The 17,090-nt window shown below is 36.2% G+C and overlaps 1 protein-coding gene across 4 annotated transcripts in view; it reads left to right on the top strand.

Moving 5' to 3' along the window:
* ANGPT1 (angiopoietin 1) overlaps nucleotides 1-17,090 on the top strand; it is a 249,051-nt gene that overhangs the window by 128,262 nt on the left and 103,699 nt on the right. For 3 of the 4 annotated variants that reach the window (XM_011369452.2, XM_011369453.2, XM_011369454.2), the window contains exon 2: nucleotides 11,301-11,456. In XM_011369452.2, coding sequence (XP_011367754.1) covers nucleotides 11,301-11,456 — 156 coding nt within the window. Of the gene's footprint in view, nucleotides 1-11,275; nucleotides 11,457-17,090 lie in introns of all 4 variants that reach the window. The other variant, XM_023536147.1, reaches the window with a different exon arrangement.

The raw sequence follows: 17,090 nt of genomic DNA, 5'->3' as shown, positions 1-17,090 counted from the left end.
GAGCTAGAACTCAGGGTAATGGGTCTAATTAGAGTTTGTACTCCTTGCTTTAGAGTAAGTCAGGCCTCGATTTGTGATAAACTACATTGCTAATACATCTAAGTCTCAAAAACATAATATTGATTAAAAAATGAAAGAACTGAAGGAGCCATACAATAAGGTAATGTTTTTGTAAATGTTGAAAATATACTAAATGGCGTAGTTTATTATTTGGGGTATATACCCATGTGGCATAAGTCCATACCAACTTCAGGAAAATTGTTAATTCCAGTGTATATGTGGAAGGGGTGCTTTGGTTTTTATATGCAGCATTTTATTTCTTAATAAAAAAGAAACACATTCAAAGCAAATATGTCAAAAATGACATCTGCTAGATCTTAATGGCAAACATTTCCAGAAAAAAATAAAATAAAATTCACCTGTATTCCCAACAGCCAGAGATAGACATCATGGCATCTATTATCGATATTTTATGATTTAAAAAATATTTCTAAGATTCTGATATTCAGACTTTCCAATAAATTAGACCAGTCTTCTTTCAGTTAGTTAAAAATAAGAGGATTTGTGGGGTCATTGCTTGTTGGGGACACAGATGAAATCAGAAGGATGACTATGAGGTGATCTACAGCTCCTAAAACTAGATTAGTGAATCTTTGAAATGGACTTTTACAAAATTCCTCTGGCAATATATGTGGTAATGGGAGCAGGTATTTTAGCAGTTATTCATGCTTAGTTTCTTACTCTCTTGTGGTGTGTGGTTAATTCTAAGAGACTAATTCATTGTAATGTTAATTTGGACTCTCTTCCAATAGCACTTGAGATATAACAAGCATCACCAGGGCACCAAAATGGTCTTTGTGAAAGAAGAAACAATGCCCAGTGTCTGTAATCCTTTGATCAAAGTGAGGAAAAATAGGGATCTTATTTCATTTATAAGACGTCAGCAATCATTGTCCCTTTCTTATGTTTTGAATGACTATTTCCATCCTAATAATAATCCCAGTACTTGGAGCAAGAGTAATTTAAATAAGAACTACTCAACAAATATTATTCAGGAAAAATTAGTTAGACCTCACATGCAATGTTTTGGAATGTTTATTATACAATGACGTTGGCAGTTTTATGCCTGTACAAACTTATTGTACGTTCCATTGAGGAATCCCATATTGTACAGAAAACACACACACATTTTTACTACTAATTTTTTCCCGTTTAAGCAAATGAAAGTTTTTTTAAAGAGCAACCATAAACTTAAGAGATACTACAGAAAAGAAAGAAGATGAATAGAGCAACTTTATTTTAAGAAATGAAGCAGCATTTTTGGAAAAGTAATAGCCTAAAAAGTCAGAATGTTGCACAGAGGGGTTTTACTGGAATGAGGTGAGATTTTAAGTGCTAACACCTGGCAATTTCATATGAAATACCAGAATAAAATTATGGCAATTTTCTATCTAGTAATGATATTCCTGAAAAGACTATAAATCCCTTAATTATTAAGGCTTTTGAATTTCTATTAACGAGTACCTTATATCATCTACTGAGTACTTAAATTACATGATTTGTTCTGCAATGTTTTATTTAACGCAGTAGGTTTTATTTAAAAGATGAACATCATAAGCTACTCATTTGAATCATTGTCATTTATCATATGAGAAAAAAATGTAGTTGGCAGAAGTTGTTTCTTAAAACTATTATCCTGTGGAGAGTCTCTTTTGCATCATTCCCCCACAACCTACTGTTTGCTGGGGTGGTCTCTAGTTCAAATGTCAAAGCTTTCTTTTTCTTAAGTAAACCAGAATGTATTTATATGAAGCATTCATGGGGTTAATTTTATTCCAAGTAAACAAGAAATCAAAAAACATTAAATTAAAGAAAGATATGTTTCCAATTTTCTATTTGAAATAGTATCTTCTTTATTTAAAAACTACTACCTTTATTGATATAAAAACACAAATGTGTACAAAGTTGCTTTGTGGTTCTCTCTTTTTTTTCTGTTACATTGAAGTATAAATTCAGGATTTGGCAAAAAAAAAAAATAAATAAATAAAAAGATTTCTCAGTTGTTAGGCAGACTACTGGAGCTGTCCATGACTGTTTAACAGGCCTTATCTATAGTAATTAAATTTGACCTAAAAGACACCTCATCCAAAGGAAAATGATGCATTGGTTATTTTAAATAGAACTTTAATGAAGTAAACTACAATGATATGGACAAAACTACAAGGTGTCAATGGAGAACTTGACACCCAGGTTGGAGGTATGGGAATATATGTGTGTGAGAGTATATATGTGCAAGTAAATAAATGCACACTTATATGTATATATATATATATATATATACACATACACACATGTCCACTTATATGTGTTATTAAAGGTGTGTGTGTATGTGTGTGTGTGTGTGTGTGTTAAGGCAGACTTAAGAAATCGATGCCCTCCCTTCCATATTCATTTGGGTGTTCTTCTGGGAAGACTTCCTTCATTCACCCATTTAGAGGATTCATTCTTTCCTTCATTACTGCCTCATCGGGCAGATGGGCAGGCAGGCAGGCAAGATATTTCTACCTTCATTCCAGCACTTGTAACACACTTGCATTATAAGCAGTCTTGATCATCAGAATCAAGTTTTAGTCATTCTTTTGCTGTAATTGTATAGCACAGTGATTAAAACATCGTTAGTTTTCAATGTGTTTACTGGGTTTTACTTAATTTAAATAGTTAGCCATAACAGGACTAGTGGGAAAAGAAAGAAAAGTAGGGAAGAAACAGTAAGACAAGATGGGGTTACACGGTCCAGTAAGTGCAGATATTTGTCTTCAGAGCTATTTACTTTTGCACTATTTACCTTGGTTCCATGGACATTCAAAATGGCAGCATTAATAATCAGTAATAGGACATTTTGTACTTTCAGGAGCAGATATAAGTAGGCCGAGCTCACAATTGGAGGCTGTTAGTATTTTCATGCACAGGTTCATTCATTTATGCATTAATTTATTTATCTAAATATTATTGAGGACCTACATGTGCTAGGCACTAAGTGATACCAAGCTGAACAAAAAAGTGCTTGCTTCCAAGGAGCTAATGGTGTACTGGAGTGATGCGAAATACTATGATGAAAAGAAGAGGCACAGGATGCTTTGGAAATGCAAAGGAAAGGTATTTTGGAGAGAAGAGTCATGAAATTTTTGTCGAGGAGGAAAAACTTGAACTGTGTATTAAAAAATGGGACCTAGCCCAGGAAAAGGGAGGATGAGGTATAAAGGGAATATTTCAATCAGAGCAAAGTCTTGTGCAAAGTCATGAAAGCAAAAGAAAATAATGTATGTTTGGAAAAATGCAAATAATTTGGTGCATCTGAAGCATAGGGTACACATAGGAAGAGGAAATCTGAGTCCATATCATAAAGATTCTTCTATGCTGATTAAGGAGTTGTGACTATCTGCAGGTAGTGGAAGCCCCTGAAAGAGTATCAGTAGTGGCATGATGAGGCCAAATTTGTGTTTTAAGTAGATCCCTCTGGTTATGCCATGGATGATGGATTGGAGGAAGCAAGTCTGGAGTCAGGAGACCAGTTATGGGGCCATTAACAAATCCAGAAGAAAAATGACGAGAGTCTGACCTAAGTCAGTGCCAGTGAGGATAAAGAGATGTGGTAAGGAGAAAGGGAAGCGGGAACAGACATGGATCTAGGCACCCAGAAGCAACATACTCTGGTGCTGATTAATGTAGAAAATTAAGCCAAGGAATAGTCAAGGTGACTCCTGTGGCCTGGATGAATGGGTAGGTGGTGGTGGTGCCAGTCATTGATACGCGAAACATAAGAAGAAAGCCAGGTTGTGTTGGTGAAAGACAAGAAATGTATTTTGGACAGAATGGTGCCTGGGGATTAAGGGAATCTGAAATTCTAGCTCTTTATCTTAAAACAGATGTGTCTGCTCTAAAGAGCTGATCCACATCTTTACTACTGTGTTCCTATATCATTGTTTTCTGTCATTAAGGACATGTATTATATATTTTATAGACATAGATATATACATCCATATTTTAATTTTCTATAATAAATTAAAATTGAAATCTTTCAGACTCCTGTACTTTATAAAAGAAAATTTTTAATTTTAAAATTAATTATAAAAGAAAAGTAATTTGAGAGTTTCAAGAGAGACATAAATAACCTAATCCAGACCTTCATTTCATGAAAATCTGAAACCGAAATTGCTTAAGTGACTTGCCCAGGTTCATGGATAAATCAACAACAGTGCCTAGATTAGAATCCAGATAATTTGACTCCTGGCAGAGTGTGCTTTTTATATATCATCTGCCTTTAAAAACGCAAAAGGAAAAATTAAGCAGACACTTAGAAATATTTTTTAAATTTCATGACTGACTTTTTCTGGGTGTGAGAAGCTAGATATAAAAGAGAGATGCCGGGCTAGGAACATGTGTTTTGGCACAGGAAACATCTCTTTTGTTTATATGAAGAGAGAATGACTTTCTTGGGTCCTGGCCCAAATCTGGGACACTATATGTGACTGGCAACATTCAGAAGCCACAAAAATGTGGTCTTAAAAGGATAGTAACCAAGAAAAAGGATTGCAGAAGAATCTGTTCATATGGGATTCTCTTGATAGTTTAGCCTCTCCGTGTGCCTCAGTGGTGGTGTCGCTCCTACTACTCCATTGGAGGTGATGTAATAAACATCCCCTCACGTTATTAATGTCAGTAGCCGAGAGCTTTTCCATATCGTATACAGATAAGGCTACTGACATGGAGAAATGGAGTCAGAGGTTAAGTCCATCAGAGTATTCAGCGACTCTATTGAAATGACCCATTTATATGTTGTGCGTTTTCCACAAGACAGTTCTTTGTACATGTGATATTTGATACCAGGCTTAGGATGCATTTATCACATATTTGCTAGGACTAAATTGAACTGATGCAAGCCTGAATGAATTTTAGAGTCTGATGTGGTCTGTTGACACTTTGTGGGGATGATGCATAAGAAGAATAAAATCAGGGGATGCTGATGCTCAATGACTGAGGCGCAGCTGGTGGGCTTCAATGCTGGGGAACAAAGATAGAGTCCAGGAAGTAAAGTCAGCACCCCAAAAACTGATGGTGATGAATTGGTATTGTGAAAGGGGGTTACAAATTAGGAGCCATCAGAAGTAAAGCAAGTAGCAAAAGCAAGGAATAGGAAAAGAAATGTGGGTGGGCCAACAATACTAGCAGCCGTTGTTGTTGGCCCAGCCTGCTGATGTAAGTCTGAGTTTCCCACACAGTGAGTGACCATAGCCCAGCATCTGACATTAATTAGTTTTTTCACCTTGCTTTCTATAACCTCTCGGAACCTCAGCCACCATGGTTATAAAACGAGATCCTTGGAGCCTATAATATTTATGTCTCTTCCAGCTCTTATTCTAATGGTTTTCTTTCTTCTATAAGTAGTAAGTGCTTCTTCAGATACCAAAATGAGAAATGGGATTCATGTCACATGCATCAGTATGGGAACTATTTCAAACGTTGGCTAAATAGACCTGTTGTCTGAAGAGACAATTATACTTCCCCATTGGGTAAAAGAAGCAGTATCCTGGGGGAGCTAATAGTAGAAATTCCTGCAAATAATATATTTGGCCTTAGTCATTTTTTTTTTATAAAACCGTAAACTTAGTTTTTCAATATTGCCACTGATTTATGAAACAAAGATATTAGATAAAACTATCAACATTTAAGGCATTTTTTGCATTTTTTTACCTTTTTATTGCTTTCCCATATTTACCCTTTTACTTTATTTCATGGCCATTTTGCCATAGCTGAGTAATGCCATATGCACCAACATTCAATGAGAGTCCTCTTAATCTACAACATATTTTAAGTGAACAATGCCTTTGTCAATTTTTATAGGGCTTAAAATGTTATTTTCTTAAGAATTATATGGAGAGATTCTATTCTTTGTGCTTTAAGATATGCTCTCATTTAGGAGATCCCTTGAAATGATCTCTTGAAGTGAAATGATAGAGAATGCATTTCACATGCAGGACGTCATAATCTCACGCAGATTTTAGTTCTTGTGAACATGAAGCAGCAAACATTTTGAGGGCCCAGTGAGAGATCTCTCCCCAAACTCTCTTGTAATAGAAAATGATAATATTAATTCTCTATCAGTCATTCGGGAAAAGACATGGGCAAGCAATATATGAGTGAACTACAAATGGCTGATAATCTTGACTTTTTAAAAATAATTTTTCTACCTAATAATGTTATTTGTAATACAGTTGACTGTCTATTTGCTTGCTCATCCCCTATAACATTTCCCAGGATATTGTAGCCATCAATCAGTATGAAACTGATAAATAAAAAACAGAAATTATATATCTTTAGGCAAATTTCACCTCATCAGTTCTGTAGCTTCATTCTGTGCATTCCCTGCATGAATTTTGTGTTACCAGAACTTGGCTAGTAGTGTGGTTGTGCTTGATGGGTGACTATCCTTTAGAATGAAGTACTTACTTCCTGTGGGGTCATTTAGCTACTTATTTTTGCTCCCTCTCCCCTTTAATCCCCACCCTATTTCCACCCCTGACCCATGGATGTTGCTGTTTCCTCTTAAGAACTGGATCCCTGAAGGCAGGGCATCTCCTCCCACACGCTCATGGCTGCATCTGGGGCCTGGCTCACCCAGGGCCTAGCACACCCGGGGCATGATCCATGGCTCCACCTGGGGTGCGAACCCACGTCCTTCTGCATACAAAGCAGATGTATTTTCAAAGCAATATAGCAGCTCTTCCACTGACTCATTGTGTGATCATACACAATTTAATTTCCCTAAGCCTATTTCCTTACCAGTGAAATGAGAAAAATTAATACAGTGCCTAGATTGTTATAGGGAGCCAACGGGGTACATATTTGTAAAAATTGGCGTGTACCTAGCCTTAGTAGAGGCTTAGTATGTTGTTGTTATTCCCTTTGTTATGTTTTATAATGGTTTCTAAAAATAGAATGGGCAGGAGTAAACAACAATGTTATAAACTACATCCTAAGAAAAAAAGGTAGGAACTGATGAGAGGATTTTTAATGACCCATTGTATTAAAAGTGCCAGCAAAGTAAACTTTCCCCATACTTGGCCCTAGAGACTCTCATTTCACTTCTAGTTAACTAAGCCTCCAACATGGTGGAGTGAAGTAATCACTCTCTAATGATGCATGCTTTTCTCAAAAGAATAAGTATATGAATTCTCAGTGAGCTAGCTAAAAATGGAATTAATCAATTAATTAATCAGTCAAACAACTCTGTTTCCACAACTTTGAGGAAATAGAGTTGTTTGACTGATTAATTAATTGATTAATTCCATTTTTAGCTAGCTCACTGTTCCTCAGGCTAGTGGAACATCAGAAGATAGATTAGAGTTCTTTTTTTTCATCTCTATCAAGTCACCTAAGGTCTCTGAGCATCCATTTTTTAAACCATAAAATGGAGTCAACACTCTCCTTTGTAGGGTTGGTGTAAGAATCCAGTCAATGTGTATGAAAGCTCTTAGTAAACACTAAATCACTTTAGAAATGTGACATTATTTCCTGGTTTAAAATCATCGTTTATTGTTCATTATCTCGGTTCAAATCACACCTTGCATCCACTTGATAGTATTTTGGCCAGTACTTATAAAACTCTAGAGTCAGACACTGAGAGTGGCAGTAATAAGCAAATAATTGTATGATTTAGATTGAGAATATCCTACTTTATAATCTCTCAGCTCTTGTGCTCAGCAACTTCTAAGCTTAAAATTCACATCTTAGATGTTTATAAAATATTGAACCTTGAGGTAGCCATCATATCCTGTAAACATTTTTTAAACCAATGGGGAATATATGAAGACAATCAAATTTGTTGCAAAACTTCCCTGAACCCAGCTAATATGGCACATCAAGATGGATTTCATAGTTATACATCTACAGAGGAATGTTTAGAGATAAGATGAAAGTAGTCCTCCTTATTAATCACACGTTGTATATTTGACTTCTGCCTCCCTCCTCAGCCTTTAAATCAACTACATCTGGTTTTTGCTAGTTAAGTGTGCCATTACCTTTTGCATTAAAAGGCAGTTACTCCTAAACAATGCAGCCCCATTTGATTAAAAAACAATTAACTAGAGTTATATTCATTTTACTCATCATGGCAGCTCAAATAAGAATTTTAGTATAGCTTACAGACCTACTTTATTTCTACAACAGGGTCAGCAGAATTGGAAGGCTCTTTGTGATGAATGCTGGCAGAAAGCAGTTATTTTGCTTTGCTGATAATAACTTTTACAGGAAAAAAAACAATAATACAGAATAGATAGATAAATAGATAGGGTCTAACATAGGTAGGATCACAAAGCAGCTGAATTTTGATGTAGTCACCCTATGCCAGAGATGTCCTCCTCTATGGAGACTAGGGCACATGATTATTATTACACAGAGAGCAAGTTAAGTTCTAGGAACTGACTCCTACTAACCAACTGCATAAGAAATTGATGTGTAATTATTAAGCAGGTGGTATTGGAGCTCGCTGATTAGTGAATTCTTTCTCAGGAGAGAAATCTACCAAGCAACCAAGTTGTTATTTGAAATTCATTGGTAAGCAGGGAATCTGACATATCAGAATAAATTGTCTAAATTAGTGGTACTCAAAGAAATTGCTATTTTGCTAACAATGTAAGAAGTTAGCACCAGACTATAAATTAAACCGTTAGAGCATCACTTTCTTCATTGAGAGAGTCTTGCTCCAAATTTTGTATAAGCAAACTAAATAATATGCTTAATGACACTAATTTGCATTCCAGCACAAGTTCTTCATCTTATGGCAGACTGCTCACAAACATTTTCCCTGGACAAGCAAAGAGCATACTGCCAATATTTGCCTGTCTGAGGTTTCCTTTGCTAAACATGCATCAAAATAACTATCAAGACTCTTTTGATTCTAAGTGTTAGAAACCTAAATCAATGTGATGGAAGAAATAAGAAGTTAGCTGCTCAAGGGGAGATTATTAAATCACACACTTTACAACTGAATATCCAAGGGTGGTTCCGGCTAAGATCATGACTGGATTGAGGTCTTCTAAGGATATTCTTCTATCTATATCACCTGCTTGCCTGCCTGCCTGCCTCTGTGTGTGTGTGTGTGTGTGTGTGTGTGTGTGTGTGTCTGTCTGTCTGTCTGTCTGTCTGTCTGTCTGTATATCATCTATCTCCCTCTCTATCATCTATCTATCTATCTATCTATCTATCTATCTATCTATCTATCTATCATCTATCATCTATCTATCTATTTATCAAGTTGGCCTCAATCTTAGGCTGGACCTGGTTTTGCAATGCAATGTGAGGCTTATATGTTACCAGCCTAATAACCACAAAGGAAAAAAAAGTTCTTTTGTGAAATAGTCCAACAAAATTCCAGAACCGAGACTTAGTGCCCTTGCTTACAATATCTTTCTATTACTGAACTATTCACTCTAAGTAAGGGCAGAACAGTTTGGTTTTCAGGCTCAAACATATAGCCACTCCTGAATCTAAGGTGAGACAACTTCACCTGAAGCATTTGTTCTTAAGGCGAAAAAGATAATTTCCACAACAAAAGTTAAGGGATGTTATCAGGAAAAGAGAAAACATATAGATGCAGAATCCAAAAGAATAATGTTTGATACTCTGACCTACCCGCCTTTACTCTTCCATTGTTGTTTAAATGTGTTAGTTCAACTGGAATAAAGCCAAGACTTGGTTTAGAGACCTTAATATTTTGTTAAGATAATGTCCAGATATTTATTCTAATCTACTTTGTATTTGTTTTATAATAATTTTTTGTAGATTGAATTGTTTCCCCTACTTCCAATTTGGGAATAAGAGATAAAGGAGAGTTGCCTTATATTGACCTAGAACAAAGTCAGAATTTATTAATAACAACCTGAGTTTGGTTCTAACCTTTCATTTTCTCTAGCTTGAGTCAGATTCATGTTTGATAAATAGAAATAAACAAGAGATGGTGCTAGAAAGTAAACTGCCAGAGTTTCACAAAGGGGAGTTTAGTTTTCTACTATATTTGTTACATGACAATAATGTTACCATGGATTATAAAATAATGGATGTATTATGGTTCACTAAATCAGTAAAAATCACGAATCCCTTAATGATTTAGAACGCAGCTCGTGAAGCATGACTTGGCAGAGCTATTAAGTGGTTAAGAGTGTTGGTATGAAAGTTAGGTCTTCGGCACTCAGATCCAAGTCTGGCTGTCTTTGTGGTGTGTGGCCTTGGACCTGACTTCTCTGGGACGCAGTTTCCTCACATGTGTAATTAGGTAATAAAATGTAGTCACCACACAGTGGCGGGGGAGAATTAAGTGCACTGACAGGGTGGTGCAGGCTTCTTCTGTATTTTTCAAGCAGTGCATATGCTTAACTTTATTCTCCCAGATGCCTAACAGACTCTCATAGGAAGTCACTTAGGAGTTCTTCTTGGCCCCCTTTGTATACCATTTATTTTATAACCATAGTATTTTCTAAGATGGCACTATAAATAGGACCAAATGCTACCCAAGGCAAAATGGGCAAACGTCACGTTACTGGCAAACTTTCAGTTCCTTTTTTTTTTTTTTTGAGCTTGCAATGAGAATGGTTTTAGCTAGCTTTGAGCCTCTGCAGCCCATTTTGTATGCTGTTGCCTGTACTTTAATGTTCCCTTAGGCTCGTGTTTTGGGCATCTGCCTTCCTCTCACTCCTCGTTCCATTCCCCTAACTCAGCATGGTCTTTATTTTTCATTACAGAGATGGAAGCAGGAGGCTGAATTTCTCTGAGATGATTGTTCAATATGGTGTACTGGGAAGACCAGAGAGCCAAGATTTAGATTTAAATTATGACACTAAAGCTGCTGCATTTTTGTTGGGTGACCTTGGGCTCATCATTGACCTTCTCTGATTCTATATCCTCAGCTATACAATAAAAAGAACAATGAAGCTATCTGTGCCTAACTCTCACATCTTTGCTATGAGGGTTAAATGAGATGATGTCAAAAACGAGAAAGTGCGATCCAAGAACAAACTTTTATTATGCTTGTGATGATTCCATATATATATCAGTATATTAACAGTTTGTTAGCAACTGGATTCCTGCATGCTCTGCTCCCATTTCCCTAATTCCCAGAGCTGCAGAGGATCCCTGCCAGATGGCTGATTTGCCAGCTGTGTCTTGTTTTGTCATTGTAAATATTACATACTCCAACCGAGAGGCTTTGCTTATAATGTAGTATGTTTGTTCTTTATCTCTTGCAGATTGAGAATTACATTGTGGAAAATATGAAGTCGGAGATGGCCCAGATACAGCAGAATGCAGTTCAGAACCACACGGCCACCATGCTCGAGATAGGAACCAGCCTCCTCTCTCAGACTGCAGAGCAGACCAGAAAGCTGACAGATGTTGAGACCCAGGTACGCCCCTAGGCCAGAGTCAAGAAACTCTTAACTGGGAGGACATTTTTTCTCCTTTAGCTTACTTCATAAACACAGAGCACATTTCAGCACTGAGATGGGGAAACATATACATTTTTGTTTATTGGTAATGAAAACAATGACTGCCTGACATGCTATGCATGTTTCTTTTGATTAAATGAGGGTTGGTATATTTAGCTTTGTACATGTTTGCAAAAACGGGACTGGCAAAGGACTTAATCAGCATTTAAATTAAAATAAACACTGCAGCTACCAACTGTGAGATGATATGTGTCAAACAAAATAACCATTTTGGTCAAATTAGTGCCTTTAATGTACATTTTTGACTTGTCCTGTTTGTCTCTGGTAGTATTCTAGCCATAATGGCACCTGCAGTGGTTTTGCTCATTCGGAGTATAGGAGGGAATACCCCAAATGAACTACTCAGGAATGTGTGGTTTTTTTTTTTTATTATTCAGCATGATTTTATGATAAGGAGTCAATTAATACTCTTTCTCCATACATATACGTATATGTGCATGAATATATATATATATATATGTGTATATATATATATATTATCCTATATATAACACATATATATTACCCTACCATTGACAATTACATACTTACATACAAACATATGTATTTGTGTACAAATCAGTAAAATGACCTTTAATCATCATTGTCACTAACCTACCATTACAGTTGAGTGAATATATCATTTTTGATGACTAGAAGATGATCTCTCGGTATGCTTTGAACCATCAAAATAGTTATTTCAATTACCATTCTGAAACCCAGTGTAGTTCATTTCTGGAATCAAAGTTGAAATAATACTCTTAAAAGATAAATGAGACACAATGAAATTTTCAAGAGTTTATTTGAGCAAACATCATTTGGAATTGGGCAATGCCTAACCCAAAGTGGTCAGGAGCTAAGAGAAAGGTTTTAATAGAGAAGATGCAGAAGCAAAGCACAGAAGTTATTTGATTGGCTAGAGCTTAAGCAGTTGCCTTGTTCGGGAGAGCCTCGTTGGCTGTTTGTAATTGGTTGTTGGTTGTTCTTAGGTTTCATTTTCTTGGATTCAAGTGCAGAGACTCGGACTTAGGTTTTGGTTTGCTTACGCATGCTACCAAAGCATTAGAGCCTCCTCAGTCTAATGGCCTTCTCCTTTAGTTATTTTAACAATATAAATTTTAAAATAAGATGCAACCTTATTTCTATTTTATTTCTTTTGTGTTAATGGAATTACAGATCATATGTTGATATTTAAAGAGAAATAATTTATACAGATAGAGCATTTTGTATTATTGAAACCACTTTCCCATGTGCAGGTGATTTTTATGAAAATCATTTAGAGCAGGCAGGTCAGAAAGTGTGAGCGATTTTCTCACATTGATATAGCTAGTGAATCAAATCTTTGGTTCCAGCTGAGGCATACTCATTTTTTTTCTTTTGTCTCCCTTGATTAGTAATACTAATAATTAACTTGTTAACTAATTTAATGAGAACTTAAATATGGATTATACTGGATCGATAAATCACATAGGCTTTGGAACATATTTTTTGATATTTTAATGATAGCACACAATTATCAGATAACCATGGGTGGTGGGGAAGGGAAACTACTTATCACAACTAAAATCTATGAGACTTAATATAATTATATAAAGAAGCTGCTGCTCCTCCGTTGCTGCTGACAGTATTTTACCACACGACTGCACATCATATCGTGTAATCCTAAAATCCAGGGTTGTCCTTGCTGGCTGTGTAACTATAGGGAAGTTCCTTCTAATTTCCAATGATTTATGTGGGAACCATGGTGTTAGAAATGAAATTTAATCAAATTTACTGATGTATTTTGAGTACCTCCTTGATGAAAGATATTTTAATAGGTACTATATAGAATACAGCAGTAAGTAAAGCAGGCCTTATCCTCAGTGAGCTTAATTGAGTTAATGTGGCAAACGTTTCTAAACCATTTCTCTCTGTGGGGAGTGTAACTGACCAATGGCCCCAGCTGCTGTGCTCTGAAATCCATCACAATATTGGTACAGAGACCACAATTTCCAGTGATTACTTCCAGCCAATGACACATTGTGGCAGTAATGCTTAGTCAGATCTACCGCTGGGAGCTGCAGGGCTCCACTGACACATGACTTTGTCTAAGGACTCTCCATCAGCTTTGCCAAACTTTCTCGCAACTGCACTACAGGCTAAGATTTCCACTCAGTCTTCCTTTTCTTTCTTCTCTGCTGTGGTTAGACCTAAATCCCGGTCAAAAGGCACTCCTAGCCAACTCTGGCTTCTTCCCCATTTTCCTTCACAGGAATTTCCCCTGTGAAGATTAGACATTTTCTGCATGTCTAATCTCATTTTGTTATTTGCTCCTCAGAAGTCATGACCACCTGCTGTTTGGATTTCAATTGCCCAATTACAAATTTAAGGCAGTTCAGGACAGTTTAACTGATGAGTTTAAATCTCTAGGCAGAAATAGATTTGAAATGGCAACTTTCAAAATTGAGCCACTGGATCTCTTTAATTTGATGAGAGATTAGTTGACTAAACATTTAATCTTGGCTTAACTGAAATGGCAGTAAACTAAATCTACGGATGGTCATCCAAAGAAAATACCCTGGTAATTAATTTTCTCGCAGGGTCTGGAAAAAATGTTTGATAACTCATAAGGAGAGGGCTCAGTGAACTATGACCCACAGGCCACATTTGAAATGCCACCTCTTTTTGTAAATAAAGTTTTATTAAACACAGCTACACTCATTCATTTATATGTTGTATATGGCTGCTTTCTTGATATAACTGCAGAGTTGAATAGTTGTACCAGATTCCTTCTGGGCCTCCAAGACTAACATATTTACTCTTTGGCTCTTTATAGAAAAAGCTGGTCAACCCATGCATTAGGATACAAACTCCTAGAGAGCATGAATTTTGTCTGTCTTGTTCATTTTTCTATTCTTAGGTTTAGAACAGTACTTGGTACACAGTAGACTCTCAATAAATACTTGTCTAATAATTAAATTAACAAATATTAGTCTCTTCATTTCTGTAGTTTTCGGTGCAATGCTCCTAAGCCCAAAGGCAATGTCCTAAGAGTTGTGTGTTGCTGGTAATACATACTCACAGATAGATAGTGGGTCAGTGTAGGACTTTGAACAGAAGCAGTTTCCTGCAAAGGTGTTCTGACTGACTAAGAACATTGGATAAATGTATTTTCTCTGTCCTCTGAGGAGTGTGAGCAATTTGTCCACCTTTCTGCCTGGTAAGTGCTAGTTTAGTATTGGGGTGTGGAGAGGGAAGAAGTCAGATGCCATCAACTGCAGAAGATCTCATGGTAATTTGAGAGAAACCATTTTGAGATCAGCTGTTATTGACTGAAGGGAGGTGCCTTTCTCAGCCAGAGGGAAGCTACTTGTGTATAGCTACATGATCCTGTGCGAAGGGACTCAGACTCCCAACATAGATTACCTAGGTTTCATTCTGACCCTACTGCGTGTCTGCTCTGCTGAACAAGTTTCTTTTATCCACAATTTCTGCATCTGTAATATAAGTAATATTCTACTAAATTCCATAACCCAATGGGTTATCATTATATTATATATGTTTATCATATATTTGTATATTTATATCATATCATATAAATAAAATATAAAATATTACATGGAATAATTATATAGCTTTAATTATATATTATATTTTCATGACTAAAATTAACAATAATTCTCTAAGATTATCTAATCTTCATATTCAAATTCCCTCAGTTCTATCAAAAATGTTATAGGCATTTTATTTTTCAAGATTTGATAGTCCCTTTTATTTGGAAGCAATCTTCCTTTTTGTTCCTTGAGATTTTTAAGAAACCGGGTCAATTGTTATTTAAATTGTCCTATATTCTGACTTTGTCTGAATATTTTTTATGATAGTTTTTAACTTATTCTTCATCTCTCATGGTTTCTTTAAGCTGGAAAGTAAGTCTAAAAGTTCAATTAGATTGAATTGAACATTGTGGCGGAGTGCTCTGCAGAATTGCTGGCCAATTTCTATTATATCTCATCAGCAGGCACAATGCCACCTTGCAACACTCTCAGCAATGCTATTTTAACTTGATTAGAGTAGAAGCCTCCATAGCTCTTTATCTCAATCGTCTATTTTCTCCTTGGAAATTAACAAATAACCTATGGGGTGGTACTTTATCACATTGCCATATCATTGACCAAATAAATCATTTCATTGATTTTATAAAATGGTGACCTTCTAACACATTCCTTGTACACATATCAGATTTTATTCTGTAAAAATCTAAGTATCAAGTCATCATATTTTCTGTTATATTTTTCATTCGAAAAACACAAAGTAAAAAGAAACATAAACCTACCAACAAGGCTGATTTCAAAGTTAATATGCTGGTGAAAGAAATTTCCTGTTATGGGAGATTTTCCTTTTAAGGAAGATCGGAGGCACTTTTAAAAGTATTAAAGGGAAGCTAGCTGAAATTCTCTAGCTCACTTTCTTTGAGATACTAGAAGTTTTTATTTTTAAATTTTTGTTTATTTTTTAAAGAATAAAGCTAAAGTTTGTAATCTATAAATTCTTAATTTCAAATCTTATGTCTTCCTTACTTTGTAGTATATTCTGGAAAATTTAAGCTTGAAATTTTGGGGGGGGGCTTGTTTTACATACTCTTCGCTGTTCTTTTCTTTCTTTCTTTAATCTTTTTCTTTCCTGCAGAGATGTGCTTTTGGAATGTGTTTAGGCTAAAGAAGGAAATGTCTTTTGTCATTTTAATGGAACACTTAGATTATTGCTAAGCAGCAAGTTCCATAGACACATGGCAAGAAAATGGTCAATTTATCATAGTTTCCTGTACAATTCTCTCAATTGCCTGCTTTTGAACTTTGGGCCTATTTTAATACATCAGTGGAGAGAGTTGAAATAAAGCAGCCATTAGGTTGAGGTGATGGGGAAAGAAGAGAAGAGATTGGGATTTGTGCTAAAAACTGGCCTGAGATGACCTGACACTTAGACCAGACTTCTGAGATCTGTCTCCCTCCTTCTGCCACGTTCAGATCTTGCTTTAGATTTGGGCTGTTATTATTGAAGTTCATCTCGATATTCACATGGCCTGTTACCCTCTTCTGACCATTACTCAATTTGAAAAACAACTCACTGTTCATTGTCTAGCATATCATCCAACAAATAAGTCTGAGTGCCCCACTGTGCCAGGCCCAGTGCTGGGCCCTGGGGGTTTGGAGGGCTGTAGACAGAGTACTCCTGCCTCTGCACAGCTGACATCCTCATGGGGCAGAAAGAGCAAATTAGCGAACCTACAGAATGGTTTCCAATAGTAATGATTCCATAAAGAAAATAAAATAGGATGATCTGATATAGTATGATGGGGGGAACTACTTTATAGAGTGTGGCCAAGTAGGGCCTCCCTGAGTAAGACTTGAACAATGACAAGGAAGTAGACATGCATCTAGAAAGGGATGGGCATTCCTGAGGTGGAAATGATTTGGCATGTTGAGGTGGCAAATACTCAATATGATTGGAGTATAATAAACAAAGTGGAGAGTGGCAGAATATTAAGAAGATTCCTGATCACAAAAAACTTTGTAG

Source organism: Pteropus vampyrus, unplaced genomic scaffold (assembly GCF_000151845.1).
Source record: "Pteropus vampyrus isolate Shadow unplaced genomic scaffold, Pvam_2.0 Scaffold149, whole genome shotgun sequence".
Classification (NCBI taxonomy): domain Eukaryota; kingdom Metazoa; phylum Chordata; class Mammalia; order Chiroptera; family Pteropodidae; genus Pteropus; species Pteropus vampyrus.
The sequence above is the reverse complement of the archived record's forward strand: the minus strand, read 5'-3'. Positions and strand labels throughout refer to the sequence as shown.